The sequence below is a fragment of the Anomaloglossus baeobatrachus genome, chromosome 2 (genome assembly GCF_048569485.1).
Source record: "Anomaloglossus baeobatrachus isolate aAnoBae1 chromosome 2, aAnoBae1.hap1, whole genome shotgun sequence".
Classification (NCBI taxonomy): Eukaryota; Metazoa; Chordata; class Amphibia; order Anura; family Aromobatidae; genus Anomaloglossus; species Anomaloglossus baeobatrachus.
Genome location: NC_134354.1, coordinates 623,894,491 through 623,920,868, shown reverse-complemented (window position 1 = coordinate 623,920,868; position 26,378 = coordinate 623,894,491). Strand labels below are relative to the sequence as shown.

Genomic DNA, 26,378 nt, shown 5'->3' with positions numbered 1-26,378 from the left:
AAAACCCTTTAATACCTGCTTTTAATTTTTCAGTGATGTTTGCATTTTTCACATGTACTTCACATATTCGGTGTGGTTGCATTGAATGGACTCAGGGGCTCAGCCTGCTCTATATGGGGTGGGAACCAGTAAACCATCAGTATCTTTCAATCACAATGCAATGGGGATTTTATTACTTCGTATTTGAAGATATTTCCGGTAAATTTATTTTAACAGCAAAATCATTGAATGTGACAGACAGATAATGAGTGTCGGAAGACAGTAATTGTAAACTCTTCTAGAGGAAGTGGCATCTTCAAGATTCATTCAACATTTATTTCAGCGCAGATACCTTTTCTACCGCTCTATTAATTGCCAGCTGTGTTCCTTCACATACATTTCCGTCTGCTTTAGCGAATGGCTCCACCTTTTGAAACAAAAGATTTGATATTAAAATTTAGCAACACGTTGCGCACTAATGTGCTATATCTTACACAGTTAAAAAATAAAAAGTTTGGCAGCATGTAGGCAGATTGAAAGATGTTTTATTGCTCAAAATAAGGCTTTGTTCAGAAATTTCAATTTTGTGTTCTTTACGAACAGGCAAATAAATGTGCCCTTTGCATAAGTTAAGCAAATTAAAGCAGAGACAACCCCCATTTATTATTATGGGGTCAGTGTGGATTCCGATTTTTAGAATGGAAGCAAAAGATCTGCTCTTTTGTGCTTTTGCATGTTTCTTCATATGCTTTAACCCTTGACTGGTACCAAGAAAAAAAAATATCACTAGTGGTACCATTAGGGGTGTAACGACCGTGGTCGCAGAGATAGCGACTGCGACTGAGCCCAGGGTTGCAGGAGGCCTGGCCGCCCCAGCCCCTGATTCAGAGGGATGTGTGTCTGAGGGCACAAATCCAGCTGAAATACATAGAGCAGAGAGACCAATCGGGTCCCTGCACTGCGATGTGTCGGACGCCAATTAAGTCCATGAATATTCATTGGTAGCAAAGCACACAATTCCAGGGCATGGGGAGCAGAGAATATCTTTTCAGCTTCCCGTGCTGCAAGTGGCCGTGCATGACAATGACATCATGCACTGTGCCGTTTACACACTTGGCCAGTTGCCACCATGCCAGCATCACAGGAGGATGTTGGGGGAGCGTATGGTAGATGAGTACAATTGTTTATTTTTTTTTACTGTGTGCGGTGTGGTGGGGGGTTATATACCAGGATGAAGGGCTATTACCAGGATAAAGGGGCTATATACCATGATGGGGGCTATATACCAGGATGGGGGCTATATACCATGACGGGGGCTATATACCATGATGGGGGTCTATATACCATGATGGGGGGCTATATACCAGGATGAGGAGGCTATTTGCCAAGATGGGTGCAATATATCAGGATGGGGACATGCTTGGGACATATATCAGGAACGGGCTATATACCAGGATGGGGACATGATGGAGCCATATATGCCAGGATGGGGACATATATACCAGGGTGGGGCCATATATACCAGGATGGGGCCATATATACCAGGATGGGCCATGATGGGGACATACATACCTCAATGGGGCCATATATACCAGGTTATATCCACGATCGGGGTCATACAACAGGATGGGCCATGATGGCGACATATATACTAGGATATACGCATGGTGGGGGTCATGCACTAGGCTGGGGACATGATGGGGACATATATCATGATGGGGTTATATATATATATATCAGCTTAGGGTCATGATAGACATATATACCAGGATGGCACCATACATTACAAGATACAGTTATGATGGGGGGGTCGTATACCAGGATGGGTCCATGATATGAACATATGCCAGGATGGAAGACATATTTACCAGGAAGTGGCCCAGAATGGCGGACATTAGTACAGGGTGGGTAACATTAATATACAATAAAGGAGGAGGGGGCAACTTGAATGTCTTTATAGGATTTAGAATGCTGCAATGGCAATGGCCCATACATCTGACAACATATGGGGGGAGGGGCAGGCTTGAACTCTGCACCAGGGCAGATATGGCCTAACCACCAACAAATTTAGTATTTCTATGCATGTATTTTGTAATGGATTTATTAAAATAATGTAATACACCACATCACAGTCATCCTTTGACCTTTTTTAATGTTTGGGTGTTTTAATAGACATGAAGAATTGAAGTTTACATCAATCATCGTCATGAGTGGAGTAGTAGAAATATACAATTTTCATATTAGTCAAGTTGCTGTGGTCCTCACAGATAAAGTTCTTACATTCTTTGCAGTATGTTCGAACTTTGTGGTCCTTCACACTTGGGCACAACAAACACCTGCCTCTTGTCCCTCCAATTGAATTGCAAAAGGAACAACAATAGGCCATATTTATCTCCTAATACAAAAATAAAAAAAAAAATATTGCCTTATTACACAAACAGTACAATGGGGTCATAGTGACCGCACTGCCTTTATGGTGATATAGCAATAAACTAAAAAGAGTACAAATTTAAATAGTATAAGCAATATGTCTGTTGAACGTTCATAAGAAAATATATAAGATGCCATAGTCGTGTGGAACAACAGGTGTTGGATACTACATATGCAATGTGCATTGGGTCACCTTGACAAAAGAGCGAGAGAAAGAATATCGGACTGTACTCGGATGACATTTGAGTGCAATCTGATGTGTCACACGTACCTATGGACTTGTATGCGATAAACGCTGCCAAATGCAGAAGGCTACGATTTTTTCTCATACTGTTTCGGCATGAGAAAAAAAGTGAAGATCTGCTCTGCCTCATTGAATAACAGTCGTCAAAGTGCGATGTGAGATTTTCTCGCATCACACTCCTCCGTATTTTATACCCCAGTGTGAGCGTACCCTAAGGCTTCATTCAGTCCGTGTTGCATGTAGATGTTCTATTGTTGTTTTTCACGTCTATGAGGCTGTTCACGTGTCCGTATTTTTTTATGTGGATCACAGGGACAGCTTGGGTGAAAAGTGCCAATACAGGTCTACGGGAAGTGCCAATATAGGTCTACGGGTCCATGTAAAATACGCAAATCACATGGATGTATCTATGTGTCATCGGTGTGCTGTCCATGTTTAACATTGCAAATGATAGGAGAAGCTTTGTTATTTATTCATACTTGAAAATCACTGATGACACACAGATCCAAAACACTGATGACACAAGTACCATGTTTTTGCGTATGTGAAAAACACGTATATTTGAATGAGGCCTTGCTAAGAGCAATAAAACATCTTACTAAATCACACAGACTTCACTATCAAGAAAATATAAATAAGTGTGGTACCCGCTTGGTCGCACCATGATAATGGCAATGATTCCAGGCTAAGTATGGACATTTATGTAGTGTTTACAGTAGAGATCACTTGAGGTTAGATTCTCACATTCCATAATCCCCCTGTAAAACCCTCACTTGTAATTACCCGGGTTTGCCTTTACCACAGTTCAGTGATCTGATTTGACCCCTATATGAATTCTTCTGAAATTACAATGCTAAACATCAGTAGCGTCTAATTTACAGTAGAAAAACCCAAATTATCTTTTCATGTTTTTCGTAGAACAATAAAAATAAATGTTCTATGCCGAAACCCATAAAAGAGTTGTCCAGCAGTGAGATTGTAATTCTGTAGGGGACTGAGAAAGATTTAAAGGATATGGACGGCTTTGTTTGCAATTTGTCTTAAGCTGGGTTTACACACTGCAACATCTCAAACGACATCGCTGTAACGTCACCGGTTTTGTGACGCAATAGCGATGTTGTTTGCGATGTTGCAGTGTGTGAAACCTATCAGCGACCCGGCCCCTGCTGTGAAATTGTAATCGTTACAAATCGTTCAGGACCATTCCTAGGTCCTTTGTTTCCAGCTGTGCAGCATGCATCGCTAGAAAGTTTCAGCGTGTGAAAGACTTTGCAGCGACTTTGTTAGCAACTTCCCTTTCAAAAGGCTGCTTATCAACGTCCCCAACAACCAGCTAGGTCGCTCTGCAGGTCCGGATCGCTGTTGAGTTGTTGGCCAGGTTTGCCTGTTTGACAGCTCACCAGCGACTTAGCAGAGACTTAGGGAGGTCGCTGTTACGTCACAAAACCGGTGACGTTACAGCGATGTCCTTTGCGATGTTGCAGTGTGTAAACCCAGCTTAACTTACAGAGGAGAGGACCTGTCACAGTTTATAAGTGGCCAGTTTTAGCTCTTATTATATTCCGGCTACTCTACTAAATATCCAATTTTTGTTTTCTTTTTAAATCTGCCGTACGGTTCCAGAGATAAGTGCCTTTTTATTTGGTGCTACTTTTTATTGGCAAGGCTCGCAGGATAATAATACAGGGCAACCTAAGGACATGCCAACAGATTATCTTACTGGAGGATTTAAAAAACAAAACCAATAGAATACTCAGAGGAGCAGTCGCAAGAAAATAAGAGCAACAAATCCTTACAAGTCCTCTTTAAATTCATCATTAATTTTTGGCTAAAAATCATTTTTGCAATTGAATTTCATTAAACATTTTTTAACAGTTTGCTTTCTATAGGGTACCTGTTACCTTCCCTATTACTGGCTGTAGAATGAGGATCAGTCAGTCTCATCGTCTGTGCTTAACTAGTCATAAATCTGCTGGAGCTCAGAAGAGCAAAGATAAAGCTGGGGTCACACGAGCGTGGCATGCGATGCGAGAGCATCGGAAGCAATATGGTAATGACTGTCAGCTCAAGCTCTGCAGCGAGCATGAGCCGAGTGTCATTATACTGTGATCCGATCCTGCAATTGGATCACAGCTGCGGAGGAGAGGGAGGGATTAATCTCCCCATCTTCTCTCCTCCATTTATCAGTTGTTGCGATTATCGCACTGCATTCCGGTGTCATCCGAGTTCAGTGCGATGTTTCACTCGCACCCATAGACTTGTATGGGTGCAAGTGGATCAGATTACATCCGCAGCATACTATGATTGTTTTCTCGGTCCGATAAGGATTGAGGAAAAAAAAAAAATTGCAGATGGGAACAGCCCCATAGAGTAACATGAGTCCGAGTGGAATATGATTTTCTATCACATTCCACTCGACCTGTTTTACTCGCCGTGTGTTTTAGCCCTTATAGTTATAAGCACTGCCATCAAAACAAGCTCATTGCTGGATGATCAGTTAAACGGAACCTGTCATTGGAATTATCCCTTAAGAACTGCAGCCAGCTCCAGTAAGCCCTTATATACAGCATTCTAGAATACTGTATATAAGAGCCCAGGCTGCTCTGTATAACATAAAAAAGAGCTTTATTATACTCCCCTAGGGGGTGGTCAGGTCCAATGGGCGCCTTCTCTCTTTTGTCCTCTTTCTCAGTACTGTGTGGATGATGCACCTTGCGTCATCTACACAGAGGCCTAAATGGCGCTCCTGCACAAGCGCACTTTTATCTGCCCTGCTGAGGGCAGATCAAAGTATTGTAGTGTGCAAGACCGGGCGGTCTTTCACCTTTCTTCGCGCAAGTGCATTACGGTACTTTGCTGTGCCCTCAACATGGCAGATGAAACTGCGCATGCACAGGAGTGCCATCGAGGCCTTTGTGTGGATGACGTAGGAAACATCATCCACACGGAGCTGAGAAGGTGGACGGAAGAGATGAGGCGCCGGAGAGCAGCTATGCCCATTGGACCTGACCGCCCCCGCAGGTGTAATTAACCCCTTCAGCCCCAAGCCTATTTTGACCCTAAAGACCAGGCCATTTTTTGCAATTCTGACCAGTGTCACTTTATGAGGTTATAACTCTGGAACGCTTCAGCGGATCCCGGTGATTCTGAGATTGTTTTTTCGTGACATATTGGGCTTCATGTTAGTGGTAAATTTAGGCCGATATTTTTTGCGTTTCTTTGTGAAAAAAACGGAAATTTCGCGAAAATTTTGAAAATTTTTTAATTTTCAAACTTTGAATTTTTATGCTCTAAAACCAACGAGACATATGACACAAAATAATTAATAAATAACATTTCCCACATGTCTACTTTACATCAGAACAATTTTGGGAAAAAAATAAAAATTTAAGGAAGTTATAGGGGTTCAAAGTTTATGAGCAATTTCTCATTTTTACAACAAAATTTACAAAGCCACTTTTTTTAGGGACCACATCACATTTGAAGCAATTTTGAAAGGTCTACATGACACAGAACACCCAAAAGTGACACCATTCCAAAAACGGCACCCCTCAGGCTACTCAAAACCACATTCAAGAAGGTTATTAACCCTTCAGGTGCTTCACAGTAAGTAAAGCAATGTGGAAGGAAAAAATGAACATTTTACTTTTTGCAACAAAAATGTTAATTTAGCCTCAAATATTTCATATTCACAAGGGTAGCAGGATAAAATGAACCCCCAAAATTTGTTGGGCAATTTCTACTGAACACGCAGATACCTCATATGTGGCGAAAAACCACTGTTTGGACTCGGAAGGGAAGGAGCGCCATTTGACTTTTTTGAACAGAAAATTAGCTGGAATCGTTAGCCGCACCATGTTGCGTTTGGAGAGCCCCTGAGGTGCCGAAACAGTGGAGCTCCCCCACATGTGACCCCATTTTGGAAACTAGACCCCTCATGGAATTTATCTAGATGTTTATTGAGCACTTTGAGCCTCTGGGGGCTTCACAAAAGTTAATAGAGTTGAGCTGTGAAAATAAAGAAACATTTTTTTACCACAAAATTGTTACTTCAACCAGGTAGCTTTTTTTTTCACAAGGGTATCAGGAAAAATTGCACCATAAAATGTATTGTGCAATTTCTCCTGAGTACACAGACACCTCATATGTGGTGGAAATAAAATGTTTGGGCGCACAGCAGGGCTCGGAAGGCAAGGAGCGTCATTTGACGTTTCAAACGCAAAATTGTCTGGGATAATTAGCATATTCCATGCTGTTTGGAGACCCCCTGAGGTGCCGAAACAGTAGAGCTCCCCCACATGTGACCCCATTTTGGAAACTAGACCCCCATGGCATATAAAAAAAAAACAGCGGCAGATGGGGTGGGGGGGGGTGGGCGGCAGATGGGGCGGCAGCAGATGGGGGGGCAGCGGCATATAAAGGGAGCATCTGTGATTGTGAGACGGCGGCTGGGATAGGGTGGGGGTGGATGGGAGAGGGCGCAGTGGATGCAGGAGCGGCAGAGGATGGGGGGGGAAGAGGGGGGGATGGGGTTGATGGGTGGGAAGGGGATCTCTACAGGATGGATCTAGGCAGCTGGATCACAGGAGATGAAGGAGGCAGCAGATCGGGGAGGGTGAGAGGTGGGGGAGGGAGCGCAGCACAGATCACGGAGGAGACAGGTGAGCAACGCACAGATCACGGGGGTGAGAGGTGAGGGAGAGCGGACAGCAGATCACGGGGGTGACAGGTGAGGGAGCACAGATCACGGGGTGACAGGTGAGGGAGTGCAGATCACGGCGGTGACAGGTGAGGGAGCGCAGATCACGGCGGTGACAGGTGAGGGAGCGCAGATTACGGCGGTGACAGGTGAGGGAGCGCACATCACGGCGGTGACAGGGGAGGGAGCGCTCATCACGGCGGTGACAGGGGAGGGAGCGCACATCACGGCGGTGACAGGGGAGGGAGTGCAGATCACGGCGGTGACAGGTGAGGGAGCGCAGATCACGGCGGTGACAGGTGAGGGAGCGCAGATTACGGCGGTGACAGGTGAGGGAGCGCACATCACGGCGGTGACAGGGGAGGGAGCGCTCATCACGGCGGTGACAGGGGAGGGAGCGCACATCACGGCGGTGACAGGGGAGGGAGCGCACATCACGGCGGTGACAGGGGAGGGAGCGCACATCACGGCGGTGACAGGGGAGGGAGCGCACATCACGGCGGTGACAGGGGAGGGAGCGCACATCACGGCGGTGACAGGGGAGGGAGTGCACATCACGGCGGTGACAGGGGAGGGAGCGCACATCACGGCGGTGACAGGGGAGGGAGCGCACATCACGGCGGTGACAGGGGAGGGAACGCACATCACGGCGGTGAGGGGACGAGCAGCCGATCACGAGGGAAAGGGGCCGGGCAGCAGATCGGGGGGGACCGGTGGCACTGTGGCAGATGGAGGGCGGCGGCGGCGGATCGGGAGGTGTGGGGGTGAGGGTGCGGGCAGCAGATACGAGGGGTGGGGGTGCGGGTGGCAGATCGCGGCGGAGGGCAGCGGCGGATCGGGAGGTGTGGGGGTAAGTGTGCGGGCAGCAGATACGAGGGGTGGGGGTGCAGGTGGCAGATCGCGGCGGAGGGCAGCGGATCGGGAGGTGTGGGGGTGAGGGTGCGGGTGGCAGATCGCGGCGGAGGGCAGCGGCGGCGCATCGGGAGGTGTGGGGGTGAGGGTGCGGGTGGCAGATCGCGGCGGAGGGCAGCGGCGGATCGGGAGGTGTGGGGGTGAGTGTGCGGGCAGCAGATATGAGGGGTGGGGGTGCGGGTGGCAGATCGCGGCGGAGGGCAGCGGCGGATCGGGAGGTGTGGGGGTGAGTGTGCGGGCAGCAGATACGAGGGGTGGGGGTGCGGGTGGCAGATCGCGGCGGAGGGTGGCGGCGGATCGGGAGGTGTGGGGGTGAGTGTGCGGGCAGCAGATACGAGGGGTGGGGGTGCGGGTGGCAGATCGCGGCGGAGGGCAGCGGATCGGGAGGTGTGGGGGTGAGGGTGCGGGTGGCAGATCGCGGCGGAGGGCAGCGGCGGCGGATCGGGAGGTGTGGGGGTGAGGGTGCGGGTGGCAGATCGCGGCGGAGGGCGGCGGCGGATCGGGAGATGTGGGGGTGAGTGTGCGGGCAGCAGATACGAGGGGTGGGGGTGCGGGTGGCAGATCGCGGCGGAGGGCAGCGGATCGGGAGGTGCGGGGGTGAGGGTGTGGGTGGCAGATCGCGGCGGAGGGCAGCGGCGGCGGATCGGGAGGTGTGGGGGTCAGGGTGCGGGTGGCAGATCACGGCGGACGACAGCGGCGGCGGATCGGGAGGTGTGGGGGTGAGGGTGCGGGTGGCAGATCGCGGCGGAGGGCAGCGGCGGCGGATCGGGAGGTGTGGGGGTGAGGGTGCGGGTGGCAGATCACGGCGGAGGGCAGCGGCGGATCGGGAGGTGTGGGGGTGAGGGTGCGGGCAGCAGATACGAGGGGTGGGGATGAGGGTGGCAGATTGCGGCGGAGGGCAGCGGCGGCGGCGGATCGGGAGGCCGGTTTCATACAGTGCAATGGCAGCGCGGCAACTTCCGGGTCCCATGCTCCGGTCTCATAACAGCATGGGACCGGAGCTTGTCGCCCTGCCATTGCACTGTGTACACTCACTGTGCTGGCGTGAGTGAGGTGCTCCAGTGAGGTCACCAAGGTCCAGCCAATGGCCAGTGCTATAGCTGCACTGGCCAGGGCTGGATTTCAATGTTTCAGTCACTTTAAGTGGCTGGAACATTACAGTGGCTGTGATTGGTTGAGCGGCGTTCGTCAGCCAATCACAGCCTCCGTAGGTCCGGGGAGGAGGCACCACCCCTCCTGAGGTCAGGTACAGGTCCCCTCCTCCCCGAATCTGCGGTTTATGTTAACCGATCGCAGTCACCGGAGGCTCCGGTGCTGCGATTCCGCCATGACGGAAAGATCCGTCCTTGGTCGCTAAGGTCCAGGGCACAAGGACGGATCTTTCCGTCCATGGTCGTGAAGGTGTTAAGGTGTTTTTTATGTTATACAGCGAGGTCTGGGCTCTTATATACAGTATTCTAGAATGCTACATATAAGGGCTCACTGGTGGTGGCCGCAGTTTATAAAAGAAAATCCTGGTGACAGGTTACCTTTAACTCATTCTGCAGCCAACAATTGACAGTGCAACACAGAGGCTATGTTTAAGTTCATACAATGAGTTTTTGATACTACATATATTTTGCTTTGCAAAAAATGTAACGTCTTACAGATCCAGCAAAGTAGATTGGATTTATAGAAATCTTGCGCCCACTCTGCATTTTCTTTTACGCAACATAAGCAAGCTGATCTGAGATGCGTTTTTTAAACCTGGAATAATTTCTCTTGTGGGTACGCCGAGGTTTATTCACAGATTTTATCACAGACTTGTATTAGATGTAGAAAATCCACGAGCAGAAAAACGCATATGCGATTTTAGTGCGTTTATGCTGTGGAAATGCACTAAAAACATATGTAATATACAAATGACATCAATAAAGTTTTATCAAAACCAAATAGCAGGACGTATGAAAAACAAAGCAGTTTAATTTAAAATGACATTCCTAAAATACAAAAACCACAGCGTTAAAAAACGCAACTAAGCTAATTAACTTAGTGCAGAAAATCTACAACAAGAAGAACACCAAATGCTCATCGTGGGAATGTAACCTAAAGAAGGCAAACCGTGCAAAATGAAATCCATTTCTTGTGACTTGCCATATTGCTATGAACCCTTTGCTTCAATTGAGAGATATTGTCAGATACCCCTGCTAAATCAATGAAGTAATAAATTATTATATACCGTACTGGAAAACATATTAGACCAAGGTTTAGTAAAACAGAGGCCAAGTATTTAAGCTATATATAATTATAGGCAAAGGAAACATTATTTTAAAGGTCTTTAAAAGGCAAAGTTTATCTACCACTTCCTCTTCATGAACTCGAAGGAAACCAGCCAAAAGATGCAAAGCTTAAACCCACCATGGGAACCTGGTTTTGCCTGTGAGAGCTTCCACACAGTAGAATATCCTGTGAGATTTGATCACAGCTTTTCTTTCAGTTGTACATGCGTACACAACCACTACCGGTGCAGCCACCCGTTAGGAGCACTTTTGCCATACTAGTGCCACATTTCTAAAAATGTGTAAAATTTACAGCATGTAGAATTTATAACATTAAAGACCCAAAACATGAAGCCTTACACAAACCAATGAGCACAAGGTCTTGACACTTAAGTCCTGAAAATGTGAAATGATAGCTAAATTGATTACCCAAGTATGAAAAATTTGGGTTTATGAAAATTGTTTCAAATCTAATGGCCGATTCTGATGTTTTCTTATGCCCTGATTTAAAAATAAAAAAAACTTCTATTTTTAAACATCAAGTATGGATTTTGCACAAAACGCGAGTGAAATTACTTAGAAGTGAGAAGAACAAGAAAAATCTTTATTGTAGAAAAAAAATACATAACATTATATAAAAAATGTATCAAACATTCATTCTGCAACTTTATGGGAAATTAAAGGGGGCTTTACATGCAACGACATATCTAACGATATGTTGTTGGGGTCACGGAATTTGTGACGTACATCCGGCGTCGTTAGCGACGTCGTTGCATTGAACAGCTCCGAGCGAGTGTTAACAATCGAACATACTCACCTAATCGTTGATCGTTGACATGTCGTTAATTTTCAAAATCTCGTTGGTCGTTCTGGACGCAGGTTGTTCGTAGTTCCTGAGGAAGCACACATCGCTACGTGTGACACCCCGGGAACGACGAACAACAGCTTGCCTGCGTCCTCCAGCAATGAGGTGGGCGTGTCGTTAATGAGGCTGGTCACCGCCCCTCCGCTTCTATTGGTCGCTCGCTGTGTGACGTCGCTGTGATGGCGCACTAACCTCCCCCTTAACAAAGAGGTTGTTCGCCAGCCACAGCGACGTCATTAGGAAGGTAAGTACGTGAGACGGGTGTTAGCGATATTGTGCGCCACAGGCAGCGATTTGCCCATGACGCACAAACGACGGGGGCGGTTGCTTTCACTGCGTATAAAGCAGCCATAATTCTTGTGCCTTTTCCATTTCTCCTCAAAGCTTCTCTTGATACCTTTTCTCTTATAGAAGGCCTGCAGATCTTCTCTGTGAAGCCTCCAGCAGTCGTCCTCCATCATGTTCACGTTCCATCTACCTTCTTATTGTCATTCAATCTCCTTGATATCCTAATGAAATGTTTCTCCTTGCTCTTTGCTAACAGCACTTAGGTTTTCGGGCAAGTAGTCCAAATGGAAAATGTAACCTCAAATTCATTGGACAACCCAAGGTTTTGAAACGTTTCAACATGTTCTCCATGATCTACCTAAATTTTGGATCTTTGATGTAACCTAGAAATGTCTTCACAACTTCTTTATAAGAATCCCAAGCCCTTTTCTCAACAGCTTAATTTTTTTGTTTTGAACACATTGTCCTTCATGAGTTTCTGAGTACTCAGATCCACAAAAATGCCTTTCTTCAGTTTTGCTTTGGACAGTCTCTGAAACTTAGTACACAGGAACGTAAACGTGTCTCCTTCTTTCAGTATACCTTTAACAAACTGCTTCATCAGTCCAAGCTTATTATGCAGTGCTGGCAGGAGAACTTTAGTGGGATCAACTAAACTTTCCACAAATATGTTCTTGAGTCCAGGTTGCAAAGATGTTACATAGGTTGAAAAAAGACCTAGGTCCTTCTAGTTCAACCTTCCTCCACCAATTATACATTTTGTCACTAAAGTCACTAAATTATTTATAACCAACAATCTTGAGTGTACTGAGGAAATCCTCCAGCCCTTTTTTAAAAGCTGTTCTGGTATCTGCCATTACTACCACTTGTGGTAGGGCATTCCACAGTCTGACTGCTCTAACTGTAAAGAACCCTTTCTTATTTAGTTGCCGGAATCGTTCTTGTAGACATATTTTTTGTCTCCAGTGATGAGTCCTATACCGGCTGTCCCGTTCACACAGAAAGCATGGCTACCTCGTGTATCCTCCTTGCTGCCCAAGGAACATAAAGAGAACTTCCAGATCACCATGTATTGACCATCCTTAATCTTTGTATTTAGTCTTAATTATCATAGCTTTCCTTCAAGTGCCCAGAGTATTCTACAGGCAATGAAGCATACTTGCTGTCATTGTGCAGTAGCAGCTTGCAGACTTTTTGAGGATGAATCAATAAAGAGTCTTCACTCATTCACATCCTTAATGTGACATTTTTCCATCAGCCCAGGAACATCATTGCAATACACTAGAGCACTGTATTGAGAAAAGAAAGGAAGGTATTCCTTTTCTCTGCTTATGTACCATGAAAAACATCAAAGTATAAGCAAAAGGGTCAAGGTGCAAAAACAGCCTATGGAGTCAGTATTTGTGAAAAAAATACATGATGGAATTTTTTCAATATTTTTACTGAGTTCAGACATCAAAATTATATAAAAAAAATCACCTCTTACTTTACAAACAATTTTATCCTTGCTGACGTGTTGTTATTATTACTGTGTTTTGTGAGAACTAAACATATGGAGCCTGATTCATTAACACTGGTGTTGTACATGCCAGTCCTGAATGAAGGGCCACGCAAGAACAAGATGCACTTAATTCATTAAGAGGTGCATGCCACTTAATGATTTCAAGGCCTATCACTGGAATGCTCCTCTGTGAGCCTCACCAAAAATGCTACTTCAGTCAATGACTGGAGTATACAGTGTGTCAACCCATATCCTGTCCACCGCCATTAACTTGAAAACGGCGGCAGCTATAGGCATAGAAGTGGTGTCTAGGTATAGTAAAGTACCCATGCGCTACGCAATGAAACCACCTATAGCGCCACCTGGTGGAAACAACGGAGTTAGCATTTTTATCTTGAAAACAGAACAAGATAGAGAAAAAAAGTGAATTACAAAGTTGTAGGGCATCATCAATTCAATACGAATTGACACCTTGCACAAAAGGTTTTCTAAGTTGGGTTACTTGTAGAACGCAGGTTTAGACATAATGATCTAAAAATGCGCCAGATTAAATCAATTTACACCGTTAGTTGTTTTTTTTTTCGTAAATTAAACTAACGTCAAACTGTAGTGCTATAAAATAGGAATTTAGGGGTAAAAAAAGCACAATTTAGACCACACATTTTTAAGCCAAATTCCCAATAAGGAGTACCCTATTGTTAAGCATATTGAAAAATGTGTTTAAAACATGTAATATATGAGATGAAAGGCATGAAAGATTTTTGTTTGCAAAAATTAAAGGGATTATCCGGCACCTGAAATTTCCTTTATACGTATCTAAATTTACACCCTAACTACTTTTTAAGGTTGTTAATTAGAGAGGAGTCTCAAACAAGACATTGCGCATTTTTTTTTCTATTAAAAAGATAGACAACGTAAAGAAAAAAAAAAAAAAGAACTGATCATATGCAGCTATCCGTTTGTAGTGTGACAATTGAATTTCCTTTTGGCGTTAAATTTTTCTGTTCCTATAACAGTGCAAAATGTGATCCTAGCTGTACCTGTTAATTTTTAGACCTTCAGGATGCAGTATTTTGTTTTTAGTTTCCCAGAGCAAATTCTTTTTTTATTTTTGCCCCTAAATATGGTCTTGATTTATGCAATACCGTCAACTGGTGCATACCATTTAAAAGGAATGTCCCATATGAAAGAATATTACTCCATAGGTTCAGGGGCACAAAACCCCTGAGTTTTTAGGGTATGTGCACACATTTTAGACGCCATAATGCCTTTCTGTAGAAGAGTCTCTTCAGGAAATGCCTTTTTAAATGTCATCTTGAGCATCTTAATGATTATACATAGAGATAGATAGAGAGTGTGTTAATAGTGAACTTCTTCAAAGCAGCAGCTTAGAGTGTTAGAATGCTGGCTTTCTTTTTAACCATTTTTCATCTCTGAAAACCTAAAGTGGAGCGGTTAAAACAAGTTAAAAAGGGAATCTATCAGGTCCTCTGAGCCCCCAGAAACACAAGCAGTTCTGTGCACATATCTACAGTAGAAACCAAAAGTTTTCTGTTTCTTTTTTTAAAGTGTGATTATCTCTGTCTATTTGCTGTGATGCCATTTTCCTGGTGATTTTAGTGAATCGGAAGCAAATGGTTGTCAGTTGGAAGGATGAAAGTTGTGTTTGACACCGTTTTATCCCTTTATGTGCTAGTTTTGCCACATTTGCTGGGCGAAATGTTTTGTATATTTTGTCATAGGTAGTCTAATTTTGCCACAATTTTTTTTTTTGTGTTAGTGTGTTTTTTTGATAAAACATGGTAAATACAAAGCCAAATTTATCACCAGATCTCAGGAAGCTTAATATTCTGAGAATGAAGTCAGGCAAAAGCCTGGTAGCTATGGACCTGAACTGTTCTAAGAGTAAAGTGTCAAATATAGTAAAGAAAGAAGAAGGTTATGGAACAGCTTATAAACCTAGAAGTGGACGACCATGGAAAACGTCCTCCAAAGTTGATCACATTATTAAGAAAAACTCTGTATCTGATGTCTATGAAAGTGCTGTACAGATTTCACACAAAATGAATGAAGAATATGAGGCGAAAGGGAGTCGCCAAACTGTGGTGCGACAGCTAAGAGCAGTAGGCTTGAATACACGAGTTCCAATCAAGAAGCCATTCATCTCTGCAAAGAACCGGAAGGTCCGACTTGTGTTTGCCAAAGATCACAGCCAATGGACAGAGAGAAATTGGTTTAAGGTGGTGTGGTTGGATGAACCCATGTCACGGCAGGGAAGAGAGGCTATACAAGCCATATAGGACATCACAAAGGAATGATAGAGGAATGCCTTATTGCTAGGGAAAGAGGTAAGTGGTTACACCTGACAACAACCTGCAGCTCACCCTCACTGACTCTAAACTGGTTCTGCATCTGCTGGATACCTGGGGCCCTGTCTTCCCATTGCAAAAAGACCCTAAGTAAGGATAGCAGGTATGAGCACTAGTCAACACCACTAACACTAAAGGAAGACACAAGGAAACAATGCAAAGTAAACATGAATGCTATCACCTGAGCCCAGTCAACATTTATCTGAGGAGCAGCAAGCACAGAAGTCTCTGGAGCAACAGAACAAGACCACTATAGACCACAACAATAAGCAAACTATAATCTGCACCCAAATCACCCCAGGGTGGGGTTAATAAAGGAAGTCAGAGGATATTAACTGCTAGGAAGGACTAACCGTTCCCCAGTATCTTAGAGTCCACTGGCTGCAGGAACAAAAAACTGTCAGATTACAACATGTGCCGCCAATCTCTGTAATCTTCTAGCATTCGCTGCCACTCGATTGTCAGCCAACAGTAATACCTCAGTGACAGGCCGTGACACATCCGTGACAATCCAAAAGCTCAATCTGTTTGGTAGTGATTAGTGATGTCAAGCACTATATATACTGCCCAATTTGAAAATGTAAAGATGCAAAGCAAAGTACCAAACACCGTGAAACATGGTGGTGGCAATGTTATGGTTTGGGGCTGCTTTTCTGCATCTGACATTGGCCATCTGAATAGAATTGATGGAAATATGAATGCAACCATGTACAAAGATATATTGGAGAATGTAATGCTGCCACATGGTAAAACCAAAGTAAGCTGGAGATGTAAATTCCAGCAAGGCAATGAACCTAAGCACACATCCAATTCAGAAAAAAATTGGTTAGCAAAGAAAGCTGTTCGCCAGTTGCAATGGCCAAGCCATTCACCTGATTTAAAGGGGTGGTTCACCCATATTTATTATTTGCTAGATCGATATTATTTTGAGAAACAATGTTTCTCTCAAATACATTATGTTGGCAATCGTGCCTGTGAGAGGCGCTATTGCTGACCACTGTTCCCCATCGCCTGACCCTCGGGCCCCGTGACCTCGGGGATCTGGTGATGTCACGTCAACTTCCTGATCACGTGACATCACCGCGGCCGGCCGAAGTCTCCATGAGTGATTGGATGTGGGTGGCGTTTCACCACTCAGCACAGCCCAGCATGACAGCCCATCAGCTCTCTGTTCCCTCCTCCTTTACAGCAAAGTGCTGCAAGCAGGAGACATGCATAATATAATATTGATCTATCCATCTAGCAAATAATTAATATGGGTGAACCACTTCTTTAAATCCTATAGAGCACGTTTGGGATGGATTAGGGCGATGATTTAGTTCTGTACCCATAGCAATAAAGATGAATTGTTTGCAGATTTGCAAATTAAATGGAGCAAGCTTCCTCAAGATGTCTTGAATACCCGAGTGGCTTCAATGCCCCATCAATGTGGTGCAGTAATTAAAGCAAGATGATATACTACAAAATACTAAGTTATGGCATTGTACACAATGAATTACTATCAATCTGGTGACAGATTCCCTTTAAGTGGAGAATAAAAATTTCAATTATTCATAAAAAAACACCCCCAAAATTAGCTTGAGTCGAAACTCTCCGAAACCAGTAAAATTTTTATATTTCCATCAAGGTATGTGATGGCTCATTGTTGCGTGGTGACCTGATATTTTTATCAATAGTATTTTAGGGTAGATATGACTCTTTGATCATTTCTTAGTGCATTTATTTTTTGTGACATTGCAGCAACCAAAAACCCATAATTCTGGCATTTCCATTTTTTTCTTTACGGTTTATACAGATTGGGTTAATTAATTTATATCATTATAGATCGGGCTTTTCAGAACATATTTATATCAAATATGTGTATTTTTTGCAGATCTGTATTGTTAATTTGGGAAAAGGGGGGTGATTCACAGCGCACAGTGCAGGGGATGTGAGTATTCACATGTCTACAGTCACATAAAGTGACAGTGACTGCAGACTTGTCCTTTTACACCAGACAACCCCTTTAAGGGAAATAGGAGACAGCTAATGTCTTATTTACAACACTCTCATCTGTCTATTGTCTCATCTGTCTATTGCCTGTGCCTTGAGTCTCCAGCCTGTCTCTTTTCTCCTCCTGCCTGTCTCTTGTGTCTCCTGTTTCTCTCTCAGGTCCCGTACTTGTCTTTTGTATCCTGCCTGTCTCTCTCTCAGGTCCCCTGCTTGTCTCATATATCCTGCTTGTCTCTCTCAGGTCTCCTGCTTGCTTCTTCTATCCTGCCTCACTCCCTCCAGTCATTTCTTCCATCTTTTCTCTTTCCCACTCTTTGCTTCCTTTTTTTCTCTGTCTCTGTGGTTGTCATTGGTTCTGCCCACTCCATTTATGCCTGCCCCTTCCATGTGGCTCCATGGCTGAAGGAGAGGGATCAGCTGCTCAGCCTTGGCCTGTGCTGACTGCAGACTGAAGTATTTCTGTACCTGAGCAGACTGCAGTGAAGCCAGCACTGAGTGCCATCTCTCAGTGGGCAACATAGTCAGCGCTCCTGCTGCAGGAGGATTGTACTGCCCCGAGAACTGACACCATTTCTTCTTGCCGGTTCTGGGAACCAGCTATCATTTCAACAATCGGTTCAGGTTATGTTTGCATTAATTATTCTAATATATAAAGCTGAGTGTATGTATGTGTGTATGTGTGTGTGTATGTACAGTATGTGTGTGTATGTCCACTAAAGGAATCCACACCGTTGCATTTACAATCATGAAATTTTGCAGACATCTCATGTAACTCAGGGAACGTCATAGACTATGTTTTGACCGGAAAATTTAACCCCGCGCTTTACAGTTACTCTCCAAAAAAACTGCCTCCATTAAAGTGAATGGAGCTGCAACCTACAGGTTATTAATAGCAGCTGTGAGTAGTTGCTATAGGAACAAAATAAATTGTTAGTATAAGAAGGTTATGTGTGAGGTAATAAGATGTCGGTGGAGAAACGGATAGAAAGAGACACAGAGAAAGAGAGGGAGACAGGGAAAGAGACAGACAGACATAGGCACAGACAGAGTAAGAGGCAGACAGAGAAAGAGACAGACAGACACGGAAAGAGACAGACACACAGACATACAGGGAAAGAGACAGGCACAGACAGACAGGGAAACAGACAGAAAGGGAAACAGGGAGACAGGGAAACAGGCAGACAGGAAAAGACACAAACAGAGAGACAGACAGGGAAAGAGAGAGACTGACAGGTAAAAAGACAGACAGGGAAAGAGACAGGGAAAGACACAGAGACAGGGAAAGAGACAAGGAAAGGAGCAAAAACAGGGAAAGACAACGAGACAAGGAAAAAGACCGGGAAAGAAACAAAGACAGACGGGGAAATAGACAGAGAGGGAAAGAGACAAACGGGGAAAGAGACAGATGGGGAAAGAGACAGACGGGGAAAGAGACTGACAGACAGACAGACACAGAGATAGAGAGAGACAGACAGACACAAACATAGAGAGAGACAGACAGACAGAGACACTGATACAGAGACAGACAGAGAGATAAGGCCCCTTTACACACTGCAACATCGCTAGCGATATCGCTGTTACGTCACCGGTTTTGTGACGTAATAGCGACCTCCCCAGCGACATTTCAGTGTGTGAAACGCATCAGCAACCTGGCCCCCGCTGTGAGGTCGCTGATCGCTATACATCTCTCAGGAACATTTTTTGGTCCTTTGTTTCCCACTTCGCAGGCAAAAGGAGAAGCTTTGAAGCCTAAGAACACCATCACAACTGTGAAATATGGGGGTGGCAGCATCAAGTTGTGGGGCTGTTGTGAAGGATTTGGGCACTTCACAAAATAGATGGCATCATGAAAAAATAAGATTATGTGTCAATACTGAAACAACATCTCAAGACATCAGCCAGGAACTTAAAGTTTGGGAGGTAATGGGTCTTCCAAATTGACAATGACCCGAAGCATACTGCAAAAACTGATTACAAAGTGGCTTAAGGATAACTAAGTAAATGTTTTGGAGTGGCCATCATAAAGCCCTGATCGCAAACCTATTGACAATTTATGGGCAAAGCTGAAAATGCCGATGCGAGCAAAGTGACCCACAAACATGGCTCAGTTACACCAGTTCTGTCAGGAGTAATGGGCTCAAATTCCCACCAACTATTGTGAAAAGCTTGTGGAATGAGATCCACAACGTTTGACCCAATTCTTACAGTTTAAGGGCAAAAGTACCAAATACTAATGAAATGTATGTAAACTTTTGACTTTGCAGAAAGTAATAAAAATGCATTCTCTCTCTCTCTCTCTCTCATTGGGTAAATATAAATAATTTTGGTTCCTAATTGACTTAAAAAGGGAAAGGTTTATTCTGATTTCATGTCAGATAGTGAGAAAAACATGCATATGTGTCTTCTTAGAGAATGTATGTAAACGTTTGGTTTCAATTGAGTGAATATATACAGCTCTGGCAAAAATTAAGAGACCACTGCAAAATTGACAGTTTTTCAGATTTTTCTCTTTATAGGTATATTTTTGAGTAAAATGTAAATAGTTATTTTATTCTATAAACTACTGACAACATGTCTCCAAATTTCCAAGCAATAAATTTTGTATTTATTTTCTGAAAATAACAAAAAAATGCATTGCTTTAAGACCTCAAATAATGCAAAGAAAATATGTTCATTTAGAAACAACAATACTAACGTTTTCACTCAGGAAGAGTTCATGCATCTTGGCATGCTTTCCAACAGTCTTTCACACTGCTTTTGGGTGACCTTATGCCACTCCTTGAGGAAAAATGTAAGCAGTCCTTTTTTGTTTGATGGCTTGTGACTATCCATCTTCCTCTTGATTACATTCAAGAGGTTTTCAATGGGGTTCAGGTCTGGAGATTGGGCTGGCCATGATAGTGACTTACAAAATGAATGGCAATTGGCAGCTGGGGTGAAGTGCATGGCAAGAACAGTTCGGAACAGGCTCCTAGAGGCAGGGCTTAAGTCATGTAAAGTTAGAAAAAAGCCTTTCATCAATAAGAAGTAAAAGAGATCCAGGCTGAAGACCATAAGGATTGGACCATAGAGGACAGAGGACTGGAGTAAGGTAATCTTCTCTGAGTCTAATTTTTTAACTTTGCATAACACCTGGTCGTCTAATAGTTAGACGGAGACAGACCTGGAGAAGCGTACAAGCCACAGTGTCTTGCACCCACTCTGAAATTTGGTGGAGGATTGGTGATGATCTGGGGATGCTTCAGCAAGGTTGGAATTGGGGAGATTAAACTTTGCGAAGGACGTATGACTCAAGCTGCATGCAAGGTTATCCTGGAAAAAACTGTTGCTTTCTTCTGCTCAGGCAATGTTCCCGAACTCTGAGGACATGTTTTTTCCAGCAGGACAATGCGCCATGCCACACAGCTAGGTCAATCAATGTGTGGATGAAGAACCACCACATCAAAACCCTGTCATGGGCAGCCCAAACTCCAGACCCGAATCCCTTTGAAAACCTCTGGAATGTAATCAAAAGGAAGATGGATAGTTACAAGTCATCAAACAAAGAAAAACTGCTTACATTTTTGCACCAGTAGTGGCATATGGTCAACCAAAAGCAGTGTGAAAGACTGGTGGAAAGCATGCCAAGACGCATGAAAGCTGTGATTAAAAACATGGTTATACCACAAAATATTGATTTCTGAACTCTTCCTGAATTAAAAATTAGTATTGTTGTTTCTAAATAATTATGAACTTGTTTTCTTGGCATTATTTGAGGTCTGAAAGCAATGCATTTTTTTGTTATTTTGACCATTTCTCATTTTCAGAAGATAAATACACAATGTATTGCTTGGAGATTCAGAGACATGTCAGTAGTTTATAGAATAAAAGAACAATTTACATTTTACTGAAAAATATACCTATAAAGCGAAAAATCAGAAAAACTGAAAATTTAGCAGTGGTCTCTTAATTTTTGCCAGCGCTTTAATATATATGGAGGAATTCCTTGTTATATCATCATTTAGAGGGCAAGAAGAGGAGGAGGGGGCAGTAAGGTAGAGTTGCTTGGGGCAAACAGGAAAAAGCATCTTTTGGTATTGTAAAGGTCAAGAGAGGGCATTAGGGCTAGAGACATAATGCAGGAAGCTCCAGTACTCACTTCCGGTCGGGCACTGTGTGACTCTGGAGTCTCTCCTTCCACTCCTGCTACTGCTGACTATAGAGCTGCCCTGCCCTAGTAGTGCAGGAGAAAGAGGGAGGGAACGGTTCTATGGGGCTCCCAACCCAGGGTCACCATTCTATGGCGCAGCAATCTCTTGCTCTCCACCGATCCAAGCTGATGGTATAACAGACACTGAAAAGAGAGACTGTCGGGGGCCCACTGGAGAATCCACCAGTTTTCAGATAGGCCAGTATATGAGCCTTGTAATATGGATTTATAATATGCCATTAATCATGAAGACATCATTGAGTATTTTGCGACCAAAACAGAACACAGAATTCTAACTAAGAACTTAAACTCCTAAATGCACAAAATAATACTTCTAAGTATAATACAAAAAATTTTTAGACCTAAAATAATGCCAACTATTGGACTGCCCCAATAATTGGGACCTAAGAGTGTACGATTTATGGGACAGGCCAACTAGAAGAGATTTCCACAAGATAAATGTAACTGCAAGGCTGGAATAATAATCTTAAAGCCTGAGATTAACATTCTGTCTCTTTTCCACACATCCTGTGACTGATTTTTGTGGTTATAACATAAGCTTGTAGACTAGAGCTTGCAAAACCTTATAAACTTTCACTCATCTTTCATTTCTTTGTGGTTGTCCAACACATTCTTCTTACAAGAACTAAATCAATTTAAAGTAGAATTGAGCTTAAATATGTCATAGAGAAACATAAACTCTGCTGTCTATTGTTTTCTACTAAAACACACATGTTAATCTAAAACTAAGGGAAATATTGATGTAGATGTCATTAAGAGAAGGAAACAGATGATATCTGTGTGGAACTTTTGGGACCAGACTGCTATGTCCTGCAGTCACTCTTCTCTAAAGAGCAGGCAGTGTGGACCCTGTAGGTTAAGTCCCTTTGTCCCAGACACTGGTCCTATTCATTGTCTGCTCATGCTCTTATGTTCAGGTGGGTCGGAGAGGCCCTTACAGGTTACCTCCCCGGTAAGGTCAATGACAAAGGCTCCTGAAGACTTCCTTGGTCTAGGGCCCTGTGCCCCGTCAGTGCTCGGTCCAGTCAGGTCCCTGCACTCTCTGGGCTCCTTCAAAAGCCTCAGGTCACAGCTCCCCCTGAAACTGGTGACCATCTGCCTTTGCTCCTGGGTCACCGCTGCACACCCAGCTCAGAGGTTTTTCACTTAGCTCCTCTCCCTTTGGAGCTCCACACTACACTGACTTGTCCCCACCCACCAGTCTGTCTAGTCACCCCCGGGCTGGCCCTGGGACATTGGACTGTCAGGCACTGGTGTGGGTGGTAGCTGGGATTTTCTGTGTTGTGGTGGTAGTGGCACTGAGTTCCCTCGGACCCCGGGGGTAGGCCCTGCAACCTAGGAGAGGATGCAGTTCCCTGTAGCATCCTGAAACTTTCAGGGGCGCTACACAAGCACAGTGGGCATGGGATTTCTATTAATCCCATCCATTATGCTTGCACTGTACAATGTAGCGTTTTGGGCGCAGTGAAAACATGCTACATCCAATACGCTGTGAACAGTGATGCTGGGCATGCACCCTTAGGGGCCTCGAGCCATTTACATCGATTTCACCGCTTAGGTCTAAGATTGGCTGCAGCGGTCATGTGCTATAGATACAAAACCACTCCAATTAGTTAAGAAAGAGTATGTGCACACATGACTACACAATATGTTACATTTCAGGAATGCCAAGGAGTAGCTCACAGAAACACCAATATGATGTAAATATAAAAAAAATAATTAGCTGTTTGGGCTTGGTAACACATTGCATTTTTGCTGCATTTTTATATTTATTTTTGCAGCAAAAAGATGCAGCATTTTATAATAATGAGTAATTAAAAACTCTGCAGAGAGTCACCGTAGTGAAATAAACAATCAAAATATCCCCAATCAAGAGTCAGCATCAAACACTAAAAAAAGGGGATAATGACCATAACAATAATGTAAGAATAAAATGCTACATTTTATTAATGAAATATGTTAAAATTCCAATTACATTATAAAAAAACAATTAATGGACAAAAATGTTCCCTTATAATAGCAGCAACAATACAGGAAAATAAAGTGCACTGTGCAGGGAATACTTCCTGATAATTATTTTTTATCAAAAAATAAATATTCTGATGGAATGTTATAAGGTGCTTGATTAGGTCAAAGTTATTTCAAAGTATAAAATTGTTCCTATTACATATTTCGTGTATACAAAGAACTGAATGCAAGAAATTTTATAGGAGAGATTCTCTACCTTAATGTATGGTTTGGTGGTCCTGCTTGCTGCATACCCCGACGTGCGTTTTGTGCGGTAGTCTTCCTCAGGGGGCGCTGGTATGTTCACACATCTACACATTATGTTACCTTTCAGGATTGCCAAGGAACTAAATCTGGCTAAGTAGCTCACAGAAACACCAATATGATGTAAATGTAACAAACATTTAGCTGTTGACCTTGGTAACACATTGCATTTTTGCTGCATTTTTATGCCTATTTTTGCAGCAAAAAGATGCAACATTTTATAAGATCAGCAAAGTGAATGAGATTTCTTAAATTTCATGCACATGCTGCTTATTTTTTCCTTAAAGAGAACCAGCCACAAGGATTTGTATATATAATCTAAAGCCAGTGCTATAGTGGCACTATTATTCTGATTCTCAACATACCTTTAGTTGTGAGATCGGATGTATACTTTCTGAAATACAGGCAAGTAAAGTTTGTGAAATGCACTGTTATTTGATTGATAGAGGCTACAGAATATCTAATAGGTGGTTCAGATTTTGCTAGTTATTCCTGCCCCTGTCTGCCTGCCTGTCCCTCCTTCACCCTGTCCTTCCTCCCTCCTTCCTCCTCCTGTAATAACAGAGACAGGGGGAGGAAGGACAGGCAGGCAGACAGGGGCAGGAATAACTAGCAAAACCCGACCCACCTATTAGATATTCCGTTGCACCTCTCATCAAATAACAGTGCATTTCACAAACTTTACTTGCCTGTATTTCAGAAACTATACATCCCATCTCACAACTAAAGGTGTGTATAAAATCAGCATGATAGCACCAGTATAGCACTGGCTTTACTTTATACAGAACAATCCTGGTGGTTGGTCCTCTTTAATGATTTGAATCAGTGTCAAACCTGCAGCATGTCAATTCTTTCAGTGTTTTTCAACCATTCAAATCAATGAAAAAAAAAAAGAATGTAAAAACACGGCAAAGATGCACATATTTTATGTAGCAATTTTCTTGGGAAGAGACACGTTTTTGCTGCAGAATTGTCTGCTGCAAATACCGGTACTTAACATTTGCACTTACGGTAAGGGCTTGTGCAGATGACCGTATTTATGGTCTAAGTGCTAGTTGTCAAAAAAATAAATCAGGTCACGCCCGGATCAATGTTATTCATAGAGGCAGTGCACATATACGATTTTCTCTTCAGACTATTCACAGCATACAGTATTTTCTTCTGAGTATCAAATGGCAATCGTCCATTAAAGTCTATGGGTCCGCGAAAAACCATCGAACCGCAATCAGACGGCATCCAAGTGTGTTCCACTTTTCACAGACTGCTAGAATGGAGATGAAGAACCTTTTTTTTTCACTTGACCTCTGAGAAAAATGATCAGGCTCTTATCAAACTTTGATCAGAGTCTCATTAGCATAATTCAAATCTTTAAAAAATCAAATCTTTATTTTTATATAGCGCTAACACATTCCGCAGTGCTTCACATACATCAGGAACACTGTCCCCATTGGGGCTCACAATCTAGAGTCCCTATCTGTATGTCTTTGGAGTGTGGGAGGAAACCGGAGAACCCGGAGGAAACCCACGCAAACACGGGGAGGACATACAAACTCCTTGCAGATGGTGTCCTTGATGGGATTTGAACCCAGGACCCCAGCGCTGCAAGACTGCAGTGCTAACCACTGAGCCACCGTGCCGCCCATAATTGGCCTGTTATTCTCGGATGAAGAAAATACGGTCATGTGAACCCAGCCTTACATACACACAATCCACATTAATAAGAGCAGAACAATTATTACTAGACCAAGAAAATAAAAAAGTTATAATTTTTTTATATCTTCATATCCAATTGAAAAAAAAGAGATAAATAAATGTGAAAAATTGGTTGGCAATTAGGTACATGACTGGTATCACATACACTATACAGTAGGTCTAGTAATGTAGGGAAAGTACACCCAGTGCTTATCCAACACACCCACAGCATTTCTCACCAGTGGAATCTTTGACTAAGGCTGGGGTCACATGAGTATATATATATATATATATATATATATATATAGCAGCTAAGATGTTTCTGCTCTCCGCAGCTGGAGAGGGACCCGGGGGGGATGATGAGGGGAGTAGTAATGGCGGGCACCGAAGCGCAGGGCGACGGCAAGGACAGGTGGACACAGTCTCTGCGGGTATACGGTTTCTTTTACTCACAGTCCTGGTTTACCCGGGAGATGCCGGTCCTCGCCGTGATGGGCCCCAGCCGATCCTGAGCAATTCGAGGTCATCACTGATGTTCCCACTGTAAGTTCTTTTTGGTCGGGGTCCCTCCAATCCCGGTGTAGGTCGAATATGGAACTGGCTGCGGGTGTTTCCTGCACTCTCCGTAGACCCTCGAATCTCGTGTAGCTGTAGAGAACCCGGGCCGA

General features: G+C 43.7%; 1 protein-coding gene across 1 annotated transcript in view; it reads right to left on the bottom strand.

The window, feature by feature from the left end:
- TNFSF11 (TNF superfamily member 11) overlaps positions 1-26,378 on the bottom strand; it is a 63,913-nt gene that overhangs the window by 17,274 nt on the left and 20,261 nt on the right. The window contains exon 2 of the mRNA XM_075336865.1: positions 332-406. Coding sequence (XP_075192980.1) covers positions 332-406 — 75 coding nt within the window. The remainder of the gene's footprint in view (positions 1-331; positions 407-26,378) is intronic.